This window comes from Olea europaea, chromosome 18 (genome assembly GCF_002742605.1).
Source record: "Olea europaea var. sylvestris chromosome 18, O_europaea_v1, whole genome shotgun sequence".
Lineage (NCBI taxonomy): Eukaryota > Viridiplantae > Streptophyta > Magnoliopsida > Lamiales > Oleaceae > Olea > Olea europaea.
In genome coordinates this window covers 2,490,096-2,514,008 of record NC_036254.1, presented here as the reverse complement: position 1 = coordinate 2,514,008, position 23,913 = coordinate 2,490,096, and the positions used below count along the sequence as shown (strand labels likewise).

At 35.0% G+C, this 23,913-nt stretch overlaps 2 protein-coding genes and 1 long non-coding RNA gene across 6 annotated transcripts in view; 2 read left to right on the top strand and 1 right to left on the bottom strand.

Annotated features, from left to right (window-relative positions):
* LOC111366591 (DExH-box ATP-dependent RNA helicase DExH14) overlaps positions 1–4,516 on the top strand; it is a 50,590-nt gene extending 46,074 nt beyond the window's left edge. The window contains exons 39-48 of the mRNA XM_022987319.1: positions 84–227; positions 687–754; positions 846–1,011; positions 1,128–1,190; positions 1,812–1,907; positions 2,090–2,257; positions 2,429–2,599; positions 3,213–3,362; positions 3,430–3,561; positions 4,169–4,516. Of these exons, the coding sequence (XP_022843087.1) occupies positions 84–227; positions 687–754; positions 846–1,011; positions 1,128–1,190; positions 1,812–1,907; positions 2,090–2,257; positions 2,429–2,599; positions 3,213–3,362; positions 3,430–3,561; positions 4,169–4,261 (1,251 nt within the window). The 3' untranslated portion in view covers positions 4,262–4,516. The remainder of the gene's footprint in view (positions 1–83; positions 228–686; positions 755–845; positions 1,012–1,127; positions 1,191–1,811; positions 1,908–2,089; positions 2,258–2,428; positions 2,600–3,212; positions 3,363–3,429; positions 3,562–4,168) is intronic.
* A 642-nt stretch (positions 4,517–5,158) lies between these two features.
* On the bottom strand, positions 5,159–8,488 carry LOC111367139 (transmembrane protein adipocyte-associated 1 homolog). The gene is made up of 6 exons (XM_022987866.1): positions 7,970–8,488; positions 6,570–6,761; positions 5,906–6,065; positions 5,715–5,817; positions 5,545–5,626; positions 5,159–5,449 (listed from the first exon to the last, which is right to left on the bottom strand). Exons 1-6 carry the CDS (start codon positions 8,270–8,272, stop codon positions 5,372–5,374), a joined length of 918 nt encoding a protein of 305 aa, XP_022843634.1. The 5' UTR covers positions 8,273–8,488; the 3' UTR covers positions 5,159–5,371.
* A 2,287-nt stretch (positions 8,489–10,775) lies between these two features.
* On the top strand, positions 10,776–15,200 carry LOC111367137. 4 transcript variants are annotated; one of them, XR_002697727.1, is made up of 3 exons: positions 10,776–14,013; positions 14,435–14,523; positions 14,852–15,200. It is a non-coding gene; the product is annotated as an uncharacterized LOC111367137 (long non-coding RNA). The 4 variants fall into 4 exon arrangements; XR_002697728.1 differs by having other exon boundaries at positions 14,840–15,200; XR_002697729.1 differs by having other exon boundaries at positions 10,779–11,205; positions 11,640–14,013; positions 14,435–15,200.
* Positions 15,201–23,913: the final 8,713 nt, after the last annotated feature.

Genomic DNA, 23,913 nt, shown 5'->3' with positions numbered 1-23,913 from the left:
TCTGGAAATATTATGATTATGTGAAATTATTTTATGGCTTCTGTTATGTATTAAATGCAATAAATTATTTTCTTCTTTTACAGTTTCTCTATGAGCCATTTCCAGTTGAAAGTAGCCTAAGAGAGCAGTTGCATGATCATATCAATGCTGAGATAGTTTCTGGAACAATTTGTCATAAAGAAGATGCAATATATTATCTCACCTGGACATATCTGTTCCGCAGATTGGTACATTTCTGGTCTGGTTATTATGAAATAGTTGAAAAAAAACTGGACGTAGGTTTAGCATATGCTAAATTTGATGTCTTGTACTGTACAAATAGAAATCACCTTTAGCCATTAATTGCATGGCTTTGCATCATCTTTGTGTGGTGCATTGTTTCTAGAAGATGTAATGATGCAAAAATATCAAAAAGAACATCAAAAACAAAAATGGAAAATTTTACCTGGACAAGATGTGCCTTATCCGCAAGATTGAAGACCTATGGAAATGTCCATAACAGAGTCCGGCCATGGAAATGTCCTTTGGCCCAATTTTTTTTTTTTTTTTTTTTTTTTTGGGGTTGGGGGTGGGAGGAGATCTTGATTATCGTGGGATATCTGCAATATGATGAATGTGATTGAATGCTTTCTGTAGCGTAACCCTCTTTTCCTGTTGGCTAATGCTGTTGATTCTTCATCTTACAGATGGTTAATCCATCTTATTATGGGTTAGAGGACAAAGATCCTGGAACTCTAAGTTCTTACTTGTCAAGGTAGCGTCACTGTAATTTGGAAGAGCTCTGGTTGGAGTACATTATTCTTTTATGTTTACAATCGCATCTCCTAAAATATATTTTTTAACAGCTTAGTGCTAAGCACATTCGAGGATCTGGAAGACAGTGGTTGCATCAAGATTAATGAAGACAGGGTCGAGCCCACGATGTTGGGTTCAACAGCAGCTCAATATTATCTGAAGTACACAACTGTATCAATGTTTGGATCAAATATAGGAGCAGATACATCACTTGAAGTTAGTGAAGTTCCACAGAAAATTGATTTACCTTCATTTCTCGCTGTTAATTCTTTTTCCAAAGCGAGTGATAAATATTTATTGGTTATTGCTGTATTATTGTATTCTTGCCATAGGTTTTCCTCCACATATTGTCTGGTGCTTCTGAATATGATGAGCTTCCTGTACGGCATAATGAAGTAAGTCCTAATTTAATCTTCCATAGTAATGAACTTTACATTGAAGTTTATGGTTAATACTTTATTAATCATCCACAGCGATGAATTTGTATGCTTTATCTATTCCAGTCCCTTGGTTTGATATTTGTGAGATTACTGTGCTGATCTCATGCCTGAATGTGTTAGCCCATTGTTTCTTGTTGTTTGACTCGATAAATGCATTTGTGTGAAATTACAAAGCATTGCCTAATTCATGATTTGCCTAATTCATGAAATTGGACAAATAACTCTTGATTCAAAATTGAACTTTTGGTTGCTCCATGACAAAGCTGAGGTTGTCTCATCAATATTGTACCAAAATACTAGTAACATTTCTCTTATGAATAGAAATATCAGTGATTTGTAAAATTAACCACCCATGAAATATGAATATTATCCCTTTATTATCAGCGAATATATTTCATTCAATATAGTGAGCAGACGAACTTTTTAAACTTTAGTGACAAAACAAAGCCTATTAGGAGGCTACTTCATGAATATTATTTTCCTTACTAGATATAATCATTTATTCCTCTTGCATACTTACAAAGCTGTCAGAAGCTAATTTCAATATATTAATATTGGCTTTTGTTTGGTCTGTAGGAAAATTACAATGCTGACTTGTCCAACAAGGTTCCCCTTCTGGTGGACAAGAATCTTCTTGATGATCCACACGTGAAAGCAAATCTTCTTTTTCAGGTGGGTGCCGTCCTTGTCTACCCTGCACCCCATCCAAAATGAAGAAGGAAAATTTCATTGCTGTGTTAGGGATATGGTTTGCAGATAGATGAGGATTTTTTACTTAATATAATATGCAGTTTGGTTTCTTCTTAGTTTTAATATTACGTTCTTTCTAAGCATTTGTTTGCATGGGAATACAGGCACATTTTTCCCAAGTTGAGCTACCAATCACTGACTATGTCACCGATCTGAAATCAGTATTGGATCAAAGTATCCGTATTATCCAGGCCATGATAGATGTATGCGCCAACAGCGGATGGCTCTCTAGTAGCATCACTTGTATGCGTTTATTGCAAATGGTGATGCAGGTAATCCTCTTAATAGCTTCAAACATTCCTTGCATAGGATAGACATTATACACTGTGATATGCAGATTCGAGCTACTAGGTCTAAAATTTTAGCTTGAAAACTAGTTGAATTGTCCTTCTTACCTGTGTACATATTTTCTCTGGGATAAATTCTCTTTATTTTATTTGCAGGGTTTATGGTATGGCAGAGATTCTCCCCTACGGATGTTGCCCTGCATGACAGATGATCTCATTTCTTCATTGAATCAGAAAGGAATCTCAAATGTCTTGCAATTGTTGGATCTTCCCCTGACATCTTTGCAGGATGTCACTAGAAGTTCTGTTTCTTCCAGATTATATGAGGTGCGGGTTTCTGCTTTAATCAATTTTGTCCATGATTTTTAGTCTTTGTATTGTAACTGTCTTCCAGCAGGGATATAATTATGCATCTTTTGTAGCTCTCTGGAAAAAACACTCTGCTAATTTTCTGTTTCATGGTGTATGAAATTGGAAAGCTAAACGATACCTTAACGGTGCTTAGAGAGACGTACTTTATTCAAATTGGAATAGTAATAGTTAATTGCTTGATTAATGAAATAATTTATTTGCTTCCTTTATCTGCCTTTGTATCCTTTAGCTCCCCATTTAGTCTTATGTTTCCTTTTCCTTTACAAGCTTGTTATTGTTTATATTACTGCAAATAGAAAACTATAGGATCTATTCTACCCACGTATCTGGACTTGGATGATTCTTTCCAGGATTGTATCAATGACATGATCTTGAAACGAGGAATTAAGAAATTCTTACTAAATATTTTATCTTGATTCTTGAATGATGGATCTAGTAGGTTCCATTCCTGAAAAAATTTTAGATACAGAGGGACCCATTGTCATGAAGCTGTCTACTTGTTCGTATTTCCACTCTAGCTGTCCTTCATATATCTGATATTTTTACTTTACTTTTTTCTGATTCACAGGATCTGCTGCATTTTCCTCGTATTCAAGCTCAGTTGAAGCTCCAGAGACGAAATGCTGGTGATGAACAGTGTATGAGTCTGAACATTAGATTGGAAAAGAAAAACGGTACCAGGAGAACATTGAGAGCTTTTGTTCCGCGTTTCTCGAAGGTTAAATGTCTAATATTTTGCTAATTTTTTCTTTAGCACGAAAGAAAGCTGACATTGTCGTTTACAGGTAAAAGACGAAGCTTGGTGGTTGATCCTCGGAAACACCTCTACTGCTGAACTATATTCTTTGAAGAGAGTTTCTTTCCCTGATATTTTGCAGACGCACATGGATATACCATCAACTGTAAACAACTTTCAGGTCAGCATCTCATTCTTCAAAGTGATCGTGTATGTTTTGCCTTAGCCTTTTTCTCGATGGACAGAAGTATAAACAGAACCAGTATGTTCTCGACAAAATAAAAATTAATAAATGGGTCCAATTTCTAATAGCTCAAGCTTTTTGACTTGGTAGTTCAGCATATTATTGGATCTTGAGTTCAAGTTTCTCTGCCGTCCATTTATTTAAATTGTGCACATGTTAGGTTTTTACCCGCACATGAAGGGAGCACGTTGAGGACGAAATAAAATAAATATATTCTTACTCTTTAATAGCTTAAGCTGCTAGATGAGGTGGTTTAAGACAATATATCATCTTCTTTTACGTTGACTCCATTATTTTTCACCCCCATTTAAGACCAATGAATGAGCATTTTCACTGAAAGTAGAACTTATACTCTTTGGTCAGCTAGCTTGCTTCATATCTATGCATGTAAACATTTCTCTACTATCAGTGTTTTAAATTTGTGATCCTCCTATTCAAACCTCCTTGGTGATTCTCCGATTCCATCTCCTAATCAAGTGCGATTCTGTTATTTGTTTCAAGTGTTTTACTTTTCTGCTTACAATGTGAGAGTATCGCTTTTCAGGGTATGAAGCTGATTCTGGTTTCAGATTGTTATCTCGGATTTGAACGTGAATATCCATTGAAGAACTTGCTCAGTCTCGGCAGTAAGCATTAGGATTTTGAGTAATTGTTGATTCCCGTGAAGGTGCACAGCTGATAATATCAGTGGCCAAAAGGTTATGTAATATATAGCATGAATGACATTGTGTTCTATGGTGTTTTGTTGACTCATTTCCACCTCGCTATTATTAACTTGTTCTGTAAAGGTTGATTATCTAATATTTACAGACGTTTGGATACAATTTTTAAATTGAGTCAAAGTCAATCATTAATTAAAATTATGCATGCGTAACTACTATTTTTTCGTAGATACCATTATAAATTGTTTTATAAATTTTATCCATTGTATTTTACTGTTGTGTCTAAAGGGCTATTCAGCAACATAACGAGCATAGTTCATTTGAGATTTTCTTCCATAAGTTGGTAAAATATAATCCTTTGAAGAAATGACAATTAGATGGGTGCGCCAATTCAAATGCATTAGGTGGGTGGACAGTCAAAATGCCACTTGAACACAAGACTTCCATGAAAGGAAATAATAAATAAATAAATAAATCAGTATGTATCAAAACAATTGAGGAAATAAAAGAAAGAAATATTAAATACTCCTTTTACACTTGAACCATAATTTGTGCATAACCAGGAGAAGCATAAAAGATTATTGACCGATAATTAGCATTCAATGGTACTTAACTTTATCCCCATAACTTAATCTCTACTAACCACCACCAGATTCATACTCAAAATGTTTAAAAGGATAAATAAATAGAATCCAACCTGAATTGGATTGAGGGAGAATTTTTAAAAAAAATAAAAATGAAAATGAAATGCAATGGGAAGAAGGAAATGTTGCAAGGAAGAGGTAAGAGCGGACGTCATCCAGTTCGATTTAGTTCAGTTCTATAGAGAATAGAATCGACCTAAATGGAACTCATCTCTAATGCTCAAGAAATTCGAATTGACAAAATGAAAACAATTTATATTTGTCTCAGTATTAGACACGTAGAAATATCTTCAGGACCTCTTAAAGCTTCTAAGTTGGTCATGATAGTACACATGTGATCCAAGTTCGATTGCTCAAACTATTCTTTTGCAGAAATTTACAAGGAATTCATTTACATGTTTAGCTGGAACATTTTAATCCCATACAACTTATTTTCATAGCCTAATCCCAGTCAGTGTCGAGAAAGCCTGCATCCTTCATCTCCGAGTAATAAGCATTATCCAACAGCCAATCTTCCTCCTGAAATATTGCGATAGAGACATCACATAAGTTAAACACTAAATTATAAAGCTGGAATGTGAGAATCTCTCAATTTATCTACAGAAAATAATTACCTGGAAAAAGTCAGCAAGAAAAATTATGTATAGAAACGGAAGATAAAGGGAGTGACGAGCTATCACTATGAAATTGTACAACCTGCATAGAGGAAGACAATCGTCTGAGATCAGTTGGGGTTGATAACAAATCTGGTGTCGTATATAGTTTCGGAAGAAAATTATGGTACCAGAGTCCAAAGCCGACCCCAATTCCGGCAAGCCCACTGGCAAACAATGCCGTTACATTGACTATAAACATGAGGATTACGTAGTTGTAGAATGCCGGTCTTGCTGCAAGTTTGCCCAGCAAAGTTGGGAGTTGGGTTAGTGTGAGGAGAAAGCAAACAAGAGACTCGACTAGGGAAAAAACTAAACTCACGTGGTAACTTATCTCTCCACTTTGAATAGTGCACGAATGCTATGTAGCCATAGGCAGCTGCAAGTACTAGCGTATGAGTGAACCATACACCCCATTTTCCCCGATGTGTAGCTTCATTATCAATAAATAGGGGAACCCCAAATCCAAATATGAATATCACCTGCGAAAGGAAAAGGTCTCATGTGATAATGATCTGAGGTTTTATTTTGTGAAAAGTAGTGCTCCTTTGCGTCTCTTTTGAAACATTTGGAAAGAAAGAATCAGGTGGAAATTGAAGTAGAAACAAGCTGATTAACTCTTGTTGCTATACGGTAATGCTAACTGCATTTAATATTTTTATCATATTGACAGATAGTATGAAAAATTGTAACAAGGAAAGCATCATCCGAAAACAACGGCAACATACAAAATCTCACAAGTCATGAGCTTCGATTCGAGAGTGAATGAATGCATCATTATTATAATCTAATGGAATCATACACGCATCAGTGTGAGCTGTTCATCCATGCAAACATTAGTTGAAGGGTCATGTAAGAGACAGGATTACAAAAAACAATGATCAAATATGTTTAACAAAGAGTTAGCAATTCAATTAATGTGATGTTTAGCAGAACATATGCAAATGAGTAGTGTATTTATGCTACGGAAAGCAAACAAATATTACCTGGAGAAGTATATCGACAGCCACAAAGACACCTGAAACTATGAAAGTACGTGCTAGAGCTTCCAATCCACTTGCATAACTATCCTGGAGCAAGAAGGCCACTAAGCTAATTTCTAAAAATAGCATTCCACTTTCCGTGAATAATGACAATAGGTTCCATGCAATCTCCTTCCCTGGAGCACACTGCCATTCCTGTTTTCCAGGGGAAAGAAAAAGTCAAATGTCACCCAAATCTAGATAACCTTGGAATTCAAAATCATTTCATTGGCCATCGAACGATGCTAATATTTTTATCCATGTTCTGGAATCTCTAGGAACGGGACCTTCTTCTATCAGAATGCAAGCACAATTTGATGGAACACAAGAATAGATGTGTGAAAAGTGATGCATTTGGAGAGCCAAGTATAGTTCTCTTCGGAAAAATTACTACACCACATGATTATGTAATGCTAGGCTAAATAATGAGGATTTGAAAGGATGCAAGCTCCAAATTAATGTTGAAAGAAGTCTTAAGACCACATAAACATCACTAGTTATAACCTCGTTTCAAACTCACAGCGAATGACTTCTAACCATACAAAGTTGACCATGTTTCATCATCCTCATCCATCCAGGGTAACTTTCAGTGTTTTATTCTATGTCATTGAGTACAGTAACAAGTATAAACTCTGTCGCTCTACAGTATCTTTTCTATTTTGATTATTATTGTCAACTGTCAACTATAGATATAATGTTCTATAAATGTGCAACATAGCACTTGGGAATAGAAAACTCATTCAACTTCCACTCCCTGTTTAGTCTAAGATCTTTTACCGGATTTTATCAGAAAACTGATTACATCACTTCTTTAGACTTCTAAACATGTGATAGGTTAGCATAACAAAACAGAACTGGCATTAGTCAAATTTCATAACTTACCATTGTTATGTATCAAAAGAAAAAATCTGTCCAAAGAATCACAATTAATTTGCATAAACCAATCAAACTCAGCCAAATGATTATGTAATTCAGTGTAAAAGTGAATCCTATGACAATTTTACCGAAGTTAGCCTGTCACGAAGAAATGAAACCAGTCCATAAATTTTAAATAAATATGCATCAGGAAGAGTTAACGAGTCTCTCCAAATCATTACTTATCAAAATGCAGCTAAAATAGCAGAGAACTGAAAAGGAAAAAAAAATAAAAATAAAAAAATAGGCTGCTAAAACTCCGTAAATTATCAATTTAGAACGACACATTCCCAAAAATGCTCTTACATCAGTCGATTTCCTAATCAAAAGCAGCTGAACGTAGAGTAAGGAACTTTAATTTGAGAAAATGATAACACAGTATCATAAGTTTACAAATTCATATAATTATCGAAGGGGATTAAAAATTCCGCAAAAAATCCGTAGAATACCTGAAGAAATGACCAAGCAAGGTTCAGAAGAACGGTGAACCAGATAAGCGCATAGTAAGAAATCATGACATAAGACCTGCGGTGGCTCAGCTTCTTGAGATTCCGCTTAGCTTGAAACCCTAGGTACAGAACAAATAACACCGAGGGCACAACAAGAGCTGCGTCGCGCCAGAATCCGGTGCACCCCGCGCTTCCCATATCGTACCATTTGGAAATTGTGTGGATTTTACTCGGTAACGAAGGATCTGTGATGTTCTGAGTTGAAGCGATCGACAGTGTGATATTTGGGGCTGACATCAGCATAATTCAAATTAGAATGAAAATCCAATAATTTCAGAGAATCAAATGCATCGTCGATCAAATTCACAGCCAAGTTCAGTTTTTAATTAGCAAACTCTATCTGTTCTTGTAGTGCGTGTATGTGTGTGTGTGAGAGAGAAGAGAGACTTGGGAGGTGCTTGGATCAGGCCCCGTTTTTGGTGATTGATTAAATGGTCACCTTTTTGAGGAATCGGTGAAGTGGTCATTGGGTCAAATACTCTATTTCATAACACATTTTGGAATTTTAGCGTTTGACTAGAATACATTTTGCTTGAGCCCCATTTTTGTCAAGAAAATACAGTTTTGAATAGTATTATAATGTGAAATGTGTTGTTAAAAAGTATGGAAAGATTTTAAATTTTCGTGTAATAATTTTTATTGAAGAATGTGAGGTTAAAATAATATCAAATCACTATTTAAAAATGAATTTTTTTTCTAAAGAATGTGGCTCAAACAAGGACTAAATCATAATTTACAAACTACATAATATACTCTTATTCAATATCACTAGAAAACTTAATTCCCTCTTTTTTTCAAATCAACAGAATTCTAGAATCCTAAATCTATTATATTTCTCCTCTCTTCACAATCCCCAAACCTCCCTAAATCTTTTCTTCGTGGCTTCTTCATCTTTAAATCCTTCTACCATTCAAAATCGGTTTACTTCGTCTTCTAGAGCGAAATGAGGAATTTGGTATGAAGGTTTAATCCATTTTCCCAAAATTGATAGAATCGAAACTCACGAAAAAAGCACCCATACATCAACAACCACTTCTAAACCAATTTCATAGTGGGCTATCCTCACGTATGAATATTTCCTCAATTTTTCATTTTTAATACGATTTTATGCCAAAAAAAAAATAAAAAATTAGAGAAATTTGTGCTAGCAAGAATTATACCGATAGGGTGGGCTTGTTTAGATTTTTAAATTTATTCATATTTCTTGTATGTTGTCATTAAGTTTTGGAACTTAATTTTCTCTTAATATTTTTCATTGTTGCTTTGAATTAAACGAAAAATACTTAACAATTCAACTTTCTTCCTGTAACTGCAAATTTGAAAAAATGTTATTTCTTTGTTTATTATTCATGATGTAGATTTATAAGCAAATTGGGAAAAATATGTAGTGGAGCATTCTGAGTGTGAGATATTGAATAGATACATATGGGCTTATAAGCAAACATGGGGTAAATAGCACCATAGGTGATTTTGATTTTGATTTATGTCTATTTTTTGTTGTCAATAGGACTTAATCCTATTTGAGGCTGCACAAGATTATTCATTTTCACGAAACCTAGACTTGTTCCTATGAAGAAATTACGTGATGAAATTGTGGCAACAAGGAAACTATTGTTTTTTCCCAAAAAATGAAATACCACAATTGTTTTCTTCTGATGCTCTATTATTGTTTGAGAGATTTTTTGCTTCTTGATTTTAAAAAATAAAAATCCTAGCAATATATGACTCTTTTGGAATCTAATTAATGTTGAGCTGATAATTGAAAGATAAGATGGCAATTTAATAGAAATTGCTACAAAATATTAGATATTTAAGTATCTGCTTGCTAAAAATATTTAAATGTTATGTTAGTTGTAATGTTAGTGTAATGAAATGGATATTCTGTGATATCATTGAAGTCTTAGCATATTGGTACTATTTTACAATTTGCATCAAATGGAACATGGTAGAGTAATAAATGATCGTGATTTTTTATTGTAACTAACATATGTTAGTGTTCTGCATATTTTTCCATGATTTAAATTGAATTTACTTAGTTGAGATTGTGATATTTGATATGTTAGTTGTTGAATTTTCTAGTATGGCACCTTGAAGTTTATCTAGTTCTGAAAATGGTATCCTGCCATTTATGTAATTTTGAGAATGTCACCAGTCTTTAATTTATTTTTGAAAATAATTGTACTAAGTATCATTTAACATTATTGTAAATTCTTCATATTTGTTTGTTGATTAATTACATGATCGTTTTGTGACTTTTATTGTAGAAATGGAACACTCATTTGAGTATGTGATTCTCGCTGAAGATAGAATTAAAGGTAGACCATAAAAAATATGCTCCCTTAAAAAACTTTGACTATATTTAAAAGATGTTAGATAATGTTTGGGGGAGAAAGGCTTTTGATCATACAATTGAATGATGAGCAAAGACAAGCAATGGATACTTCGTTGATCGGATTGGACTACATATGTTTATAGAACCTTTATTGGTCAAATTAAATGTAAAACTTATATCTGATGATATGATTGAATGTTGGAGGAAGAAAACTAGCTACTGAAATTTTTACTATACATTTCGATCCATAATTGTTTTCTTTGTATATTTTTCAATTTTATGTGGTTAGAGGATGTATAAATTAGATGCTAATTTTGTCAAGATGGTAGTGCTTTTTATTATTTAGTTTCAACAAAAATGCTATTTGTATACTATTGGCTTACACTCTACCTAACAGAATGACTTATTTTAAAAATGGAAAAAAAAATAAATAAATAAAAAATCAAAGTACCAACACGTGATGGACAGAAAATATTAAAAAAATGGACGACCCTTTTCATTTTCAGAGAAGCACCAACTTCACTATAAACCATTCTTTCTTCAAGGCGCCATTTATTTTCCCCCAAATTTGGCTCCACCCGTAAGTTACGTTTTTGCTCAAATCTTGAGCTCTTTGAGTTGCGGTCGACCAACCAACCGAGGCACCATTTCTTTAAGCTACGTTTTCCCCCAAATTTGGAGATTATTCAACCGCGGTCTACCGACACATATCCTATGGCGCCAACGTCCAAACCCCAGAAAGACTTGGACTGACCAATACTTCATAAGTTGACGTCGGTGTTAGTTCTGAAATCTGATTTCCACCTGACCCAACTCATTCACTCGAAGATGGAGATAGACAAAGGTTTGGTTTTGTGGTTTCGGATTAGTAAAAATTGTAATGTGTTAATGGATCCTTGTCAAGAAAATGTGTAATCCCTCTTTTATGTTAAATGCAGCAAGAAATGGGTTAAGAAACCAGTCCCATCTTTTGCTTAAACTGTTCACCTCCCTTGTTTTATAATGTTATTTTCTTAGTTTTAAAGCTATAGGTCATTTTAATCTCCTCATTATCCCGCCTATTTTCAGTATCCTGAAATTGGGGGTTTTCTTTGGTAGGAAATTTTTTTTTTTCAAAGTGGGATTTGGGATCGGGTCTAAGTTGAGATCTTTAGTTGTAGAAATGGTGGCCTAGTAAATCGATTTTGAATTTTCTATTTTCATTTTTACTTAATATCTTGTATCGGAAATCAGTTTCTTTAATTTTGGTTTTATAGTGTAGTTGGTTTTTTGTCACAGGGAAAGAATGTTTGCGAAATGTGGATGACATTATATTGGTAGAATCCGATAATGAGAATTTGAAGGATGATATGAACTTATTGGGTGATGAAAACTTAGGCGGAGATGGTGTAGTTGTTCCTCAAGTGGGTATGAAGTTCAAGGACGATGTTGAATTGTTCGATTTTTACAAAAGATATGTGTACACTATAGGTTTTCCAAAATGAAATTCGAAAAAGGACGATGATGGAGTGATGAGATATCTTACGTTGACGTGTAGTCGTGAAGGGAAAAGAAGTAGTACTAAAATTGGTACTTTGAAGCCACAAGCAACCATTCAGACAGGTTGTCTAGCCAGACTGATGCATCAGCAAACGATCATGGAATTTGGAGAATTAACACAGTGAATCTCGGAAACACAGTGAATCTTGAACACAATCATAAAACAAGTCCGACCAAGTCAAGGTTGTATCGATGCAATCGGGAGTTAAGTGCACAAGTTAAACGGCGGCTTCAAGTAAACGATATTACAAGAATTCCATTACACAAAAGTTACAATGCTGTAGTAGTTGAAGCATGTGGATATGATAATATGACTTGCATGGAAAAAGATTGTCAACATTATGTTGAACAAGTTCGGCGCTTAGGACTTGGAGGAGTAGACGTCGCAGCAATACAATCTTACTTTTCAAAAATGCAAGTAAGTTGCTCGGGGCTTTACTTTAGTATAGATTTGGACGACGAGTCGACGTTGAAGAATATTTTTTGGGCAGATAATAGGAGTACACAGGCATATAAGGAGTTCGGGGACGGTGTCACGTTCGATACGACTTACCTAACTAATAAGTATGACATGCCTTTTGTCCCTTTTGTTGGGGTGAATCATTATGGACAATTCACACTACTTAGATGTGATTTGGTGTCGAATGAGGATATAGACACCTTTTTATGGCTATTTAAGACATGGCTATAATGCATGCATGGCCAAGCTCCCCATGGGATAATTACAGATCAGGACAGGGCCATGCAAAATGCAATTGAGATCGTGTTTCCAAATACGAAACATCGATGTTGTTTGTGGCATATATTAAAGAAGTTACCAGAAAAGTTTAGGTACAATGTGGACAAGGTTTCTATAATTCAGTCTATACACGAATTGGTTTATGATTCTCAATTCATTGAACAGTTTGAAGATTGGTGGAGGGCTATGATTGATATGTATGTGTTGCATGATAATGATTGGTTAACGGGACTATACGAGAGTAGATGTTGGGTTCCTTGCTATTTTAAAACCACATTTTGGGCAGGAATGTCAACAACCCAACGAAGTGAGAGTATGAATGCATTTTTCGATGGATATGTACATTCGAAGACATCGTTAAAGTAATTCGTGGAAAAATACGAAAGAGCATTGAGAAGCAAAGTCGAGAAGGAGTTTCAAGTAGATTTCAAGTCTTACTCACAAATGATACCATGTGCAACACGGTATGAAATGGAGAAGCAATTTCAAGCGATTTACACAATTTCTAAATTTAGAGAAGTTCAGGAGGAGTTCACTAGAAAAATGTATTGCGACCTTGTATGTACTTCTGTGGGATGTTTGGGGACGAGGTACGAGAGGATGTCATCTATGAGTCACGTTCGAAGAAAAAGACTTTCTTGGTCTCTTTTCAGCCAGAAAAGTGTGAAATTACTTGTGGTTGCCACTTACTTGAGTTTCAAGGCATACTATGTGGGCATGCAATCACAGTGTTAATTCGTCACGATGTCAAAGTATTACCTGACAAATATAACCTACGCAGATGGCGGAGAGATGTGAGTAGAGTCCACATGAGGGTTGATATGAACTACGATGGATTGGTTAGTACTCTTGGACAGTTGATGTATGAAAAATTGTGTACTTCTTTCGCATTGTTGGCAGACCTGGCCACAGATGATGTCGTCAGAGCTACAACATTACTGGAGTGGATCGAAGATCAATGTAAAGAGATAATGACATCGAAATCAAGTTCTGGGAGTAATGTCGTGTCCTTGCATATGACCTAGTCAGCCTCTCAGTGTAGAGCGTCACAAGAAACTGGCAGCGGTAGTGTAAAGGATCTAAAATGTGTGAAGAGGAAGGGTGCGCCTAAGAAACTCCATAAGAAGAGCCCATTGGAATTGCTACAGAATAAAGCAAAGGCATGTTTCGCATTTATTGCGACCTCGTATGTTCTTTTTTTAGTACCCATAAGTCATAAGTTGGGTGATATTACAGGGAAGTTCGAGTTCAAACAAAGGAAGGAGACTAAAGGCACGTCCAACTAATATGGAAGTTGATTTATATGTCGTAAAATTAGTCGAATAGGCACAGCATTCAATGCCTGTACCTTTATCCTTTTCGTAGCTACTAATGGTTAGCATTTGTATATGATTAAGTTGACTTGATACATATATAGTCTACGAACTCATGTGATTTCATGTAGGGTGATAACCGAAGTATGGGATTTACTCAACCACATTCCTCCAGTTTCATCCTCCGAATGCAAGTAACGAAAATGAGTTCAATGGTCAAGGTAATACAAGTGACTAAACAGTTTTACCCATTCACGAATTTATGTTTTTTCTATAATATGTTCATATTGTACGGGATTTGAAAACACACCATACTGCTTTTCCTGTTTATCGGACCAAGATGTCCCGAACATGTGATTGTTACACATAGATATAGAAGGTGAAGTTGTGTTGGTTTTGACGAATGGTTTGGTATTTGGAATGTGGATCATTAAGTTGACTTGATACATATATAGTCTACGAACTCATGTGATTTCATGTAGGGTGATAACCGAAGTATGGGATTTACTCAACACATTCCTCCAGTTTCATCCTCTGAATGCAAGTAACGAAAATGAGTTCAATGGTCAAGGTAATACATGTGACTAAACAGTTTTACCCATTCACGAATTTATGTTTTTTCTATAATATGTTCATATTGTACGGGATTTGAAAACACGCCATACTACTTTTCCTGTTTATCGGACCAAGATGTCCCGAACATGTGATTGTTACACATAGATATAGAAGGTGAAGTTGTGTTGGTTTTGACGAATGGTTGGTAGTTGGAATGTGGATTTTACTTCATCCCTACCACATGTATGGTTTACTTTTTTCTTTGAGCTCCAGAATTACATTTATTTTAGGAATTATCATGCTTTTGGTCCGACTGAAATGTAAGGTTTCAGTGCTGCCTGCAGGTACCAAGGTTTCTTTGATTATTTTGTTAATTATTCATGTGAAGTTGGTAGAGTGGGACGACAAAGAAGAAGGCAAGGAAGTGACTCGACAATGGGAAGATGATTGGGATGATGATGATGTCATATAACTTTCTACTGCAACTTTAATTCCAGCTACTAAACTTCCATATGCCACTGTGAAGTTAGTTGCAATGTTTTGTTATTCCTGTATTGAATTCTTAGAATCAGGAACAAAAATTTGACCACTTCCTCTCAATGGAAAGATGCTGGAAATTTGTGACAATTACCAGAAACTTAATTGTAAAGATAGTGAATTTTAATTAAGTATTTCGCATGTGGGGAACAGCCATGATTCTTGCTTTCGATTTCAAGTGTGTCAATAATGTTGCAGCAGTTTTAACTCCACGCAAGAGGACACCAAATTCATTCTTTGCATCTTTCTCTTGCTAGGCATCCACACAGAATCTAGAATAAACAATTGCACACATTTCAGTGAAATAGTTGTAGGCTTCAAAATGTCCAAGTTGTAGGCTCCGCAATTCAAAAATTCCATAACATTACTACATAGATTTCACATTACATGAACCACGTAGCAGGCATCAAAATGAAATCCCCACATAAGTTAAATAGCAGTACACAAATTTTACACTACGGTAACTACAAAGTTGGCATCGAAATGATGTCTCCACCTAAGTTAAAGAACAATTTTATTACATCAACAACTACAAATTAGACCCGCCACGTTCATTTCTTATCCCCTTCAACAGTCGCTTATCCTTTGTGTATTGTCACATTTATGGAAATCTCCAAATCTTTTTCGTGAGTTAGCTTTTATTTTAGGAATTATCATGCTTTTGGTCCGACTGAAATGTAAGGTTTCAGTGCTGCCTGCAGGTACCAAGGTTTCTTTGATTGTTTTGTTAATTATTCATGTGAAGTTGGACGACAAAGAAGAAGGCAAGGAAGTGACTCGACAATGGGAAGATGATTGGGATGATGATGATGTCATATGACTTTCTACTGCAACTTTAATTCCAGCTAGTAAACTTCCATATGCCACTGTGAAGTTAGTTGCTATGTTTTGTTATTCCTGTATTGAAAAATTTGACCACTTCCTCTCAATGGAAAGATGCTGGAAATTTGTGACAATTACCAGAAACTTAATTGTAAAGATAGTGAATTTTAATTAAGTATTTCGCATATGGGGAACAGCCATGATTCTTGCTTTCGATTTCAAGTGTGTCAATAATGTTGCAGCAGTTTTAACTCCACGCCAGAGGACACCAAATTCATTCTTTGCATCTTTCTCTTGCTAGGCATCCACACAGAACCTAGAATAAACAATTGCACACATTTCAATGAAATAGTTGTAGGCTTCAAAATGTCCAAGTTGTAGGCTCCGCAATTCAAAAATTCCATAACATTACTACATAGATTTCGCATTACATTAACCACGTAGTAGGCATCAAAATGAAATCTCCACATAAGTTAAATAGCAGTACACAAATTTTACACTACGTTAACTACAAAGTTGGCATCGAAATGATGTCTCCACCTAAGTTAAAGAACAATTTTATTACATCAACAACTACAAATTAGACCCGTCACGTTCATTTCTTATCCCCTTCCACAGTCGCTTATCCTTTGTGTATTGTCACATTTATGGAAATCTCCACATCTTTTTCATGAGTTAGCCGACACATGGTTTCGAACATGCCAGAGACATCTTGAACTAATTCAGGCGCCACAAGTTTAGTGGAGGTAATGCCAACCGGCACTTGATTCACCACTCGTTTTACCCTCTTTAACCCACTCCCAATATCCGCAGTTTGCAGTACAACAATCAAACAATTTACCTTTGTTCTTACTATCCTTCTCCACTTGAAAACACTTCACAAATGCATTTTTACATCACGGGCGTTGACGTTTATTTGGGCACTCCGCAAACAAGTGACCGTTGCGTCTACAACTATGACATATTACATGATTTTTTCCGGCCATAGTAAGCTACAATTCAACCATGTAGACAGAATATCAACAGGACATAATAAATAATTCAATTGAATGTTTGCAAAATTTTGATAACATAATGTTCGAGCAAGTGAAATGGAAATTAACAACTACTTCGTAATAGGTACATATTGGCACTTGAATTGTATCACTCCAAATAATTATCAAATTTCAAAAAAAATGACTAATACTAGAAACAACCACCAACAACCGACCTTCACTCATGGACATCCTTAACCACTGTCATTGTCAACTTGTAACTTGACTACTCAAATCTATTTCCAACTTTACTTGTCAAACTGTTTCGCGCAGGTTAGTCGCTAACAATTAAAAGGGATTAGACGATGTGTAAGGGACAAACCTCTTGAGACAAAGTCCCAAAAAGGGGTGTTCTTTTATTGGCGATGACTTTACAATTGGAAATTAAAAACAAAGTGCCTCCAAGGGGCGCAAGCACACGAGTTACTGAAAAAAGTGTTTAAGTCTAAGCTAAGGAAATTAAAATTACATGTTATCTGTTCGAGAGTTTTTGATTCGGTCCTTTTGCTCTATGTCTTTCCTCCCTTTTATACTTCATGGACGATCTCTTTGTGATCAACCGCCTAAAAACTGCTTGATCGTTCTGCAACTGCCCACTTTCCTCATAATGGCCAGCTTGTCATGAAAACTGCCTTATTTAACTGCTGCCATTACTCTTCGTCGTTCAACCGTTTTCGATTGAATTCCTTGAATCGTGAAACGTGATGGGACCGCTTTACTAACTGCTTTGATAACTGCACTTCTTGATAACCACAACGCTTTATGTTTGTTAAGACTTTGGGCGACTTGAAGGTTTTGGCGAGAATAGAGTAATAGCTCTGGGCGACTGCATGACACTCCATTCGCTCAGATTCTGGGCGACTTGCAATCTTGGGCGATGGCGTTACCACGTTCTTGGGCCTCCCTATTAGGGCCTTCATTTTGAATTGTTTGATTGGGTTTCGTTCTTTGGGCTATCTGATTTGGGGATTCTCCAATTTGGCTTCATTTTTTGGGCCGTTCGATTTGTGATGAATTTTTATGTGTCAACACAAACATTCAATCCGATTCTTATAACGTTGGCTAATGAACTCACCACTACTCAATCCTAATCAATTTATGAATAAACTTTACCCACATCACTTGAGAAACTCAAAATAATTTATCTCGTATAAAAAATAGGAAATTGACACACCCATATAAATCAGTTCACTTTTAAGTAAATAAGTTTAAAATTAATTTTTTACAAGTCCAAGTTAAAAATATGAAACTATTTCGTACTCTTCGACAAAACTAACTTCGAAAATTTTGTTGATAAAATAAATACTTAAGAACCAAATATTTTCTAATCTTAGATACCAAAGGTTCTAGCTTCATACCATTTCTTAATCATACTCACCAACAGGTTTGCTATAGATTCCGCTTCAAGAGATGGTGCTCGCGGTTGCCAATGACAAGAGACCGATTGACTGGCTGCGAAATGAAAACCCAAATAACTAGATCAGATGTATACCGTCGGGGCCGTTTCATTGTCTGACGGATTTGGAGAAGACGGATGACGTTGGGGTGGAGAGAAGATAATTTTTGTCGCCTGGAGGGTTCATCCAATTTGGGGATAAAATAAAATGTTGGCTTTGGACCAGAAAGAAATCCCCTCATTTTATTTCCTTTTTTTTTTTTTCAAAATTGCCATGTCATTCTGTCACTCTTCTGTATGAATAGCGAGATCGTAGTTTCAAAACATGTGCATGAGTGCTGATTTTGTTCAGTTAGTATTGATTTTTATGATTGATTAAGGTTGATTTATTATGGAACATGTATATGGATGTTGACCAATGTTGCTATAAAATTTTACTACATTTTCTATTATCTGAATTTTTATTCAAACATTGAAACGGTCAAAGCTGAAAGGAGTTGCAGTTTTTACGATAGCTTGTATATTTATGCGATGGAAAAACAGGTTGTATTATTAACTATGTAAATTTATCCAATTTGAAAAATGGCAATTAGACGTTTAAAATGACAACATGCCACTTTAGGTCATGAGGACTCAATTCACTACAACACAAGTATTAGAACGTGCTATGTTTTGCATACCCTAAACGACAGTCATACTTGCAAAATGATTACATGTTGTTTGGGGTAACAAGGTCTCAATGACTTGCTATATTTTTGCTTACTCTACTCGCTAAATGGCACCCCTACACTAAAATGATAATATGTCGTTTTGGGTCAAGGGGTCTCAATTTCACTTTAAAAATAGTAACATATGTTTCAAACATTATACATGACTTGTATATATTGAACAATTACATGTTTTTCTATTTTGTAAACCCTATACCCTAAAACCTGAACCCTACATCCTAAAATCTAAACCTTGAATGGCTACCCGTGTTTAAAATGACCAGATGCCATTTTGAGTCACGGGGCATCGATTTCACTCCGAAACTAATGAAGCACGCTTTGAAACATCATATATGACTCGTACACATTGACAACACATGCCATGATTAATATACCATAATTGCTACTTACGTTTTTCTTTATTGTAAAGTGTAGTGTAATTTCTTACCTAGTTATGGAGTGACTCACTTTAATTTGAACAACTATGTTGATCACAAAGTCGAAATAATCCCTAAACTTTCACGTGGTTACGGGCTAGAACGAATCAAAACGAACACCAAATGAGTAGAAACGTCAGCCATACATTTAAAACAACCATATGCCATTTTGGATCACAGGATATTGATTTCACTCCAAAACCAGTAAAACATGTTTTGAAACATCATATATGACTCGTACACATTAAACGATTACATGTGCTATACTTGCAACTTACATTTTTCTTTATTGTCAAGTGTAACATAGTTTCCTACCAGATTATGGAGTGACTTGCTATAGTTCGTACAAATGAGTCGATCGCTACATTAAAATATAGTTAAAAATTTTATTTTTAAACTTTCACGTGGTTAAGGGCATGAATGAATCGAAACGAACATTAAGTGGGTAGAAATATCAGTTGTACGTTTAAAACAATTGGATGCCATTTTCGGGTCATGGGAATCGATTTCACTTTAAAATTAGTAAAACATGCTATGAAATAGCATACATGACCCTTGCACATTAAATGACTGCACATGCTATGTTTTGGATACCATACTTGATGCTTATGTTTTTCTTTTCTGTCCAGTGTAGTGCAGTTTTCTACTGAATTATGGAGTAACTCATACAAATGTGCTTACCGTAACGTTGAAATATAGTTAAAACTTTCATCCCTAAACTTTTATGTGGTTACGGATGTGAATGACCTGAAATGAACATTAAATGAGTAGAAACATAAGTAATATGTTTAACACGATTGGATGCCATTTTGGGTTACGAGATATCGATTTCACTCTGAAACTAGTAAAACATGCTTTGAACCATCATACATGACTCGTACATATTGAATGACTGCACATGCTGTGTTTGGATACCATATTTGCTATTTACGTTTTTCTTTGCTGTTAAGTGTAGTGCAGTTTCCTACTGGATTATGGAGTGACTCACTATAGTTTGAACAAATAAGTCGATCACAAAGTCAAAATGTAGTTAAAACTTTTATCCCTAAATTTTCACATGGTCACGGACGTGAATAAACCGAAACGAGCACTAAATAAGTAGAAACGTTAACCACACATTTAAAACAATCGGATGCAGTTTTGGACCATGGGGCATCAAGTTTTCTTCGAAACTAGAAAAATATGCTTTAAAACATCATACATGATTCGTACACATTGAAAGACTACATGTGCTATGTTTTAAATACCATACTTACTACTTGTGTTTTTCTTTGTTGTTAAGTGCAATGTAGTTTTCTACCAAATTATGGTGTGACTTACAATAGTTTGAACAAATGTGTCGACCACAATGTCGAAATGTAGTTAAAACTTTCACTCCAAAACTTTCATGTGGTTACTAGTGTGAATGAATCTAAACGAATACTAAATGAGTAGAAACGTCGGTCATACATTTAAAACGACTAAATGTCGTTTTGCGTCATGAGGTATCAATTTCACTTTGAAACAAGTCGATCATATATTGGAATATCTTATAAGACTTACACAAGTTAAATGAGTTAATTTTTTTGAGTATTTTGTCTCATAATTGAAATTAGGATCATTTACTTTTGATCACGTTGAAGTTTAGTATAATTTATTAACGAAACAATATTGTTGATCATTATCGGACGAACTTTCATATCGACCTTAATATCAAAATGTAGTGAAAATATGCATTCACTTATGTTATATTATAAGCATACAAGTGAACATAAAATGAAATGAATGTAAGTAGTGAAAATGATATCTAGCCATTTAAAACAAGATAACGCCGTTTTTTAATCACGGGGTCTTAATTTCACTCCAAAATGATAGATTAAATCTTGGAACATGTTAGAAGACTTATACAAGTTATATGAGCTAATTTGTTATCTTATCTTATCTTATAATCATAATCTAATGAAAGTTTGGTTACTTTGGTTACTTACCTTCATTCGTAGTTCAATCGGGTGTAGTTTACTCCTGGAATAATAGTTTTGGTCATTATCGTGTTAACTTTATATTGACAATGAGGTCCAAACGTAATGAAAATTTCGTCCGTTCATTTTCATGTGCAAACGAGTGAAAATAAAGTGAAATGGATGTGAAATTAGGTAAAATGACACCTAAACATTTAAAACGACATCACGACATTTTGGGTTACAAGGTATCAATTTCACTCTAAATATAGTGCAAACTTGTTTACGTTCATTTTTATGTGAGTATGGAAGAGTATAATGTGAAACAGACACGAACTCAATTAAAACGTCACCTATCCGTTTATAAGGTCAAGTCGTTTTGGGTCATGGATTTTCAATTTCACACCCAATATAGTTAAAATTTATCTTCATTAATTTTTATGTGGATATGAGAGAACATAAAATAATACGAACATGAAATTAGTTAAAACGATACTCAAACGTTAAAAATGCAGCATGCCGTTTTACCGTTGATTTTAAATTGGGTCTGAAAAATGAATGAGAATGACGATTTATATTTGGAAATTTGGTAAATTTTGATTTCAAATTGGGCATTTGAGACATTTCAAATGAAGGATATTTAAGATTTTTAACACGTGATAAAATAGACTAAAATCCAATTGACCAAAAGGTATTGACATAAGCTATCTTTTACAATTACCCCATTTCACTCTTCTTCTCTCTATTAAAAAAGACACTTCTAGGATCACTATTCATTTATGTCACAGCCGGTTAGGATCATTATTAATTTATGTCACCGTCGTTTTCACACACTGTTCTAGGTTTCGTACTGTTCACCTCAAAATATTTCCTTCATATATCTTCTTTCAAACTTGCTGTGTGCCAGAACATACACATAGGGGGTGGGTGGATGGGTGGGGGTTTTTTTTGATAATTTTTTATTTATAATGGGTCTCACGCATGAGAGTAATCTGATCAAATTCTGTGAAAAAATTTCTGTAGAATGGCTTAAGTAACCTTCTTTGCCATCTCTTCAAATCTTTACTCTTATCTATCTAAAGAGAAAAAACGAGACCAACGATTCTCCTCCTAATGGCGATGATCTCGTTGAAGTTGACGAAGATGACCAAGAAGTGTGTCGGATGAGGAGCTCAAACACAACTATTCACCAAAGGGTTTTGACAGAAACTCATACAATCGAAGAAACCCATTATAGAAAACTCTTAAAAATCTTATCTTTCTTGCATCTTCTCGAGCTATGCTTCAACTAACAGAAAAGGGTAAACTCTAGCTTCTTCTCACTTGATTATGGTGGGCCAGACACTTTGGTCAGGCATCCTAGCTTTCTTAACTGAAATCTCGGAAGAAATGTACCGATTTTCACTGAAATAGGTAAGTTAATGCTTATGCGAAGACCCACTTTGTTTTTCATTGAGCTTGAAAATCTTTGCTTTACTTAATTTAGAACAGTATAAATCGGGAATTGAATTGGGTTTACTTCATTTTGTACATTCCTTTTTGCCAAGGGTTTGATTCTTTGTATTAACTAATTATTGTAAATATCATTTTTTATTATTAATTGTTCTTATTTATTAATTTATTTTTTTGTTTGCAGGTGGTGTTTGTAACGGGTTGATGCTGGCATGAAGTTTCTGATGATTCCCTACTCATGTACATAGGATCATCTTGAAGAACTTGGTAAAGGACAAATTGATTCTCAAAAGAATGTGGAACGATTTATGATGATTGAAGGTAGAATGAGAATTCATGATATCAATAACATGGCCACAAAAGAATCTCATTATTCTCAAGACATGACGATTCTCCCCAACTACGCACTTACTTCAAAGAGGGATACAAAGTATTTACATTCAAAATCTTGATTCTAAAAGGTATGACAAAATGCTGAAAAACTCCTGATTATTGTCCAGAAACATTGCAGGCTTTTCAAGTGGCTTTCAGATTCAGTCTTTCATTCAGAACTATCAAAATACCAAGTAATCTATGTTAGAATATTTTGAATGATGAATGAAAAGTTAGTTACGTTTTGAATGTTCACTACATCAGTTTCATCAGTTTGAATGCATGTTGAATGCTGTCAGTTTCATCATTTTGAATGCATGTTGAATGCGTATGAAAACATGTTGTAACTTCCCATTTGAAATATGTCGGTTTCACCCTATTCAGTCATCCATGTTGTAACTCCCTATTCAATGTATTTATGAGAAAGCTCCTCCTATATTGGTATAAATAGAGGATCACTCTCGGCTAGAAACAACAAAAAAAAAAAAAACACAACAAAGAAATAAAACAGTTCAGTTTCCTCCTCCATTTCTAGCAGCCCCGGTTTTTTTTTTCTTTTCTTTGCTAAAGTTCTTTGAGAGATAGATACAGCTAGTTCGTAGGTCGGTAACGTTGTGCAGCGTGAACCGTCAACCGATTGTATCCTGGGAATCGAACACCGATTAACACCTCTTGCACTCCGGTGAGGCGGCGAATTCGATTTAAGGAAACC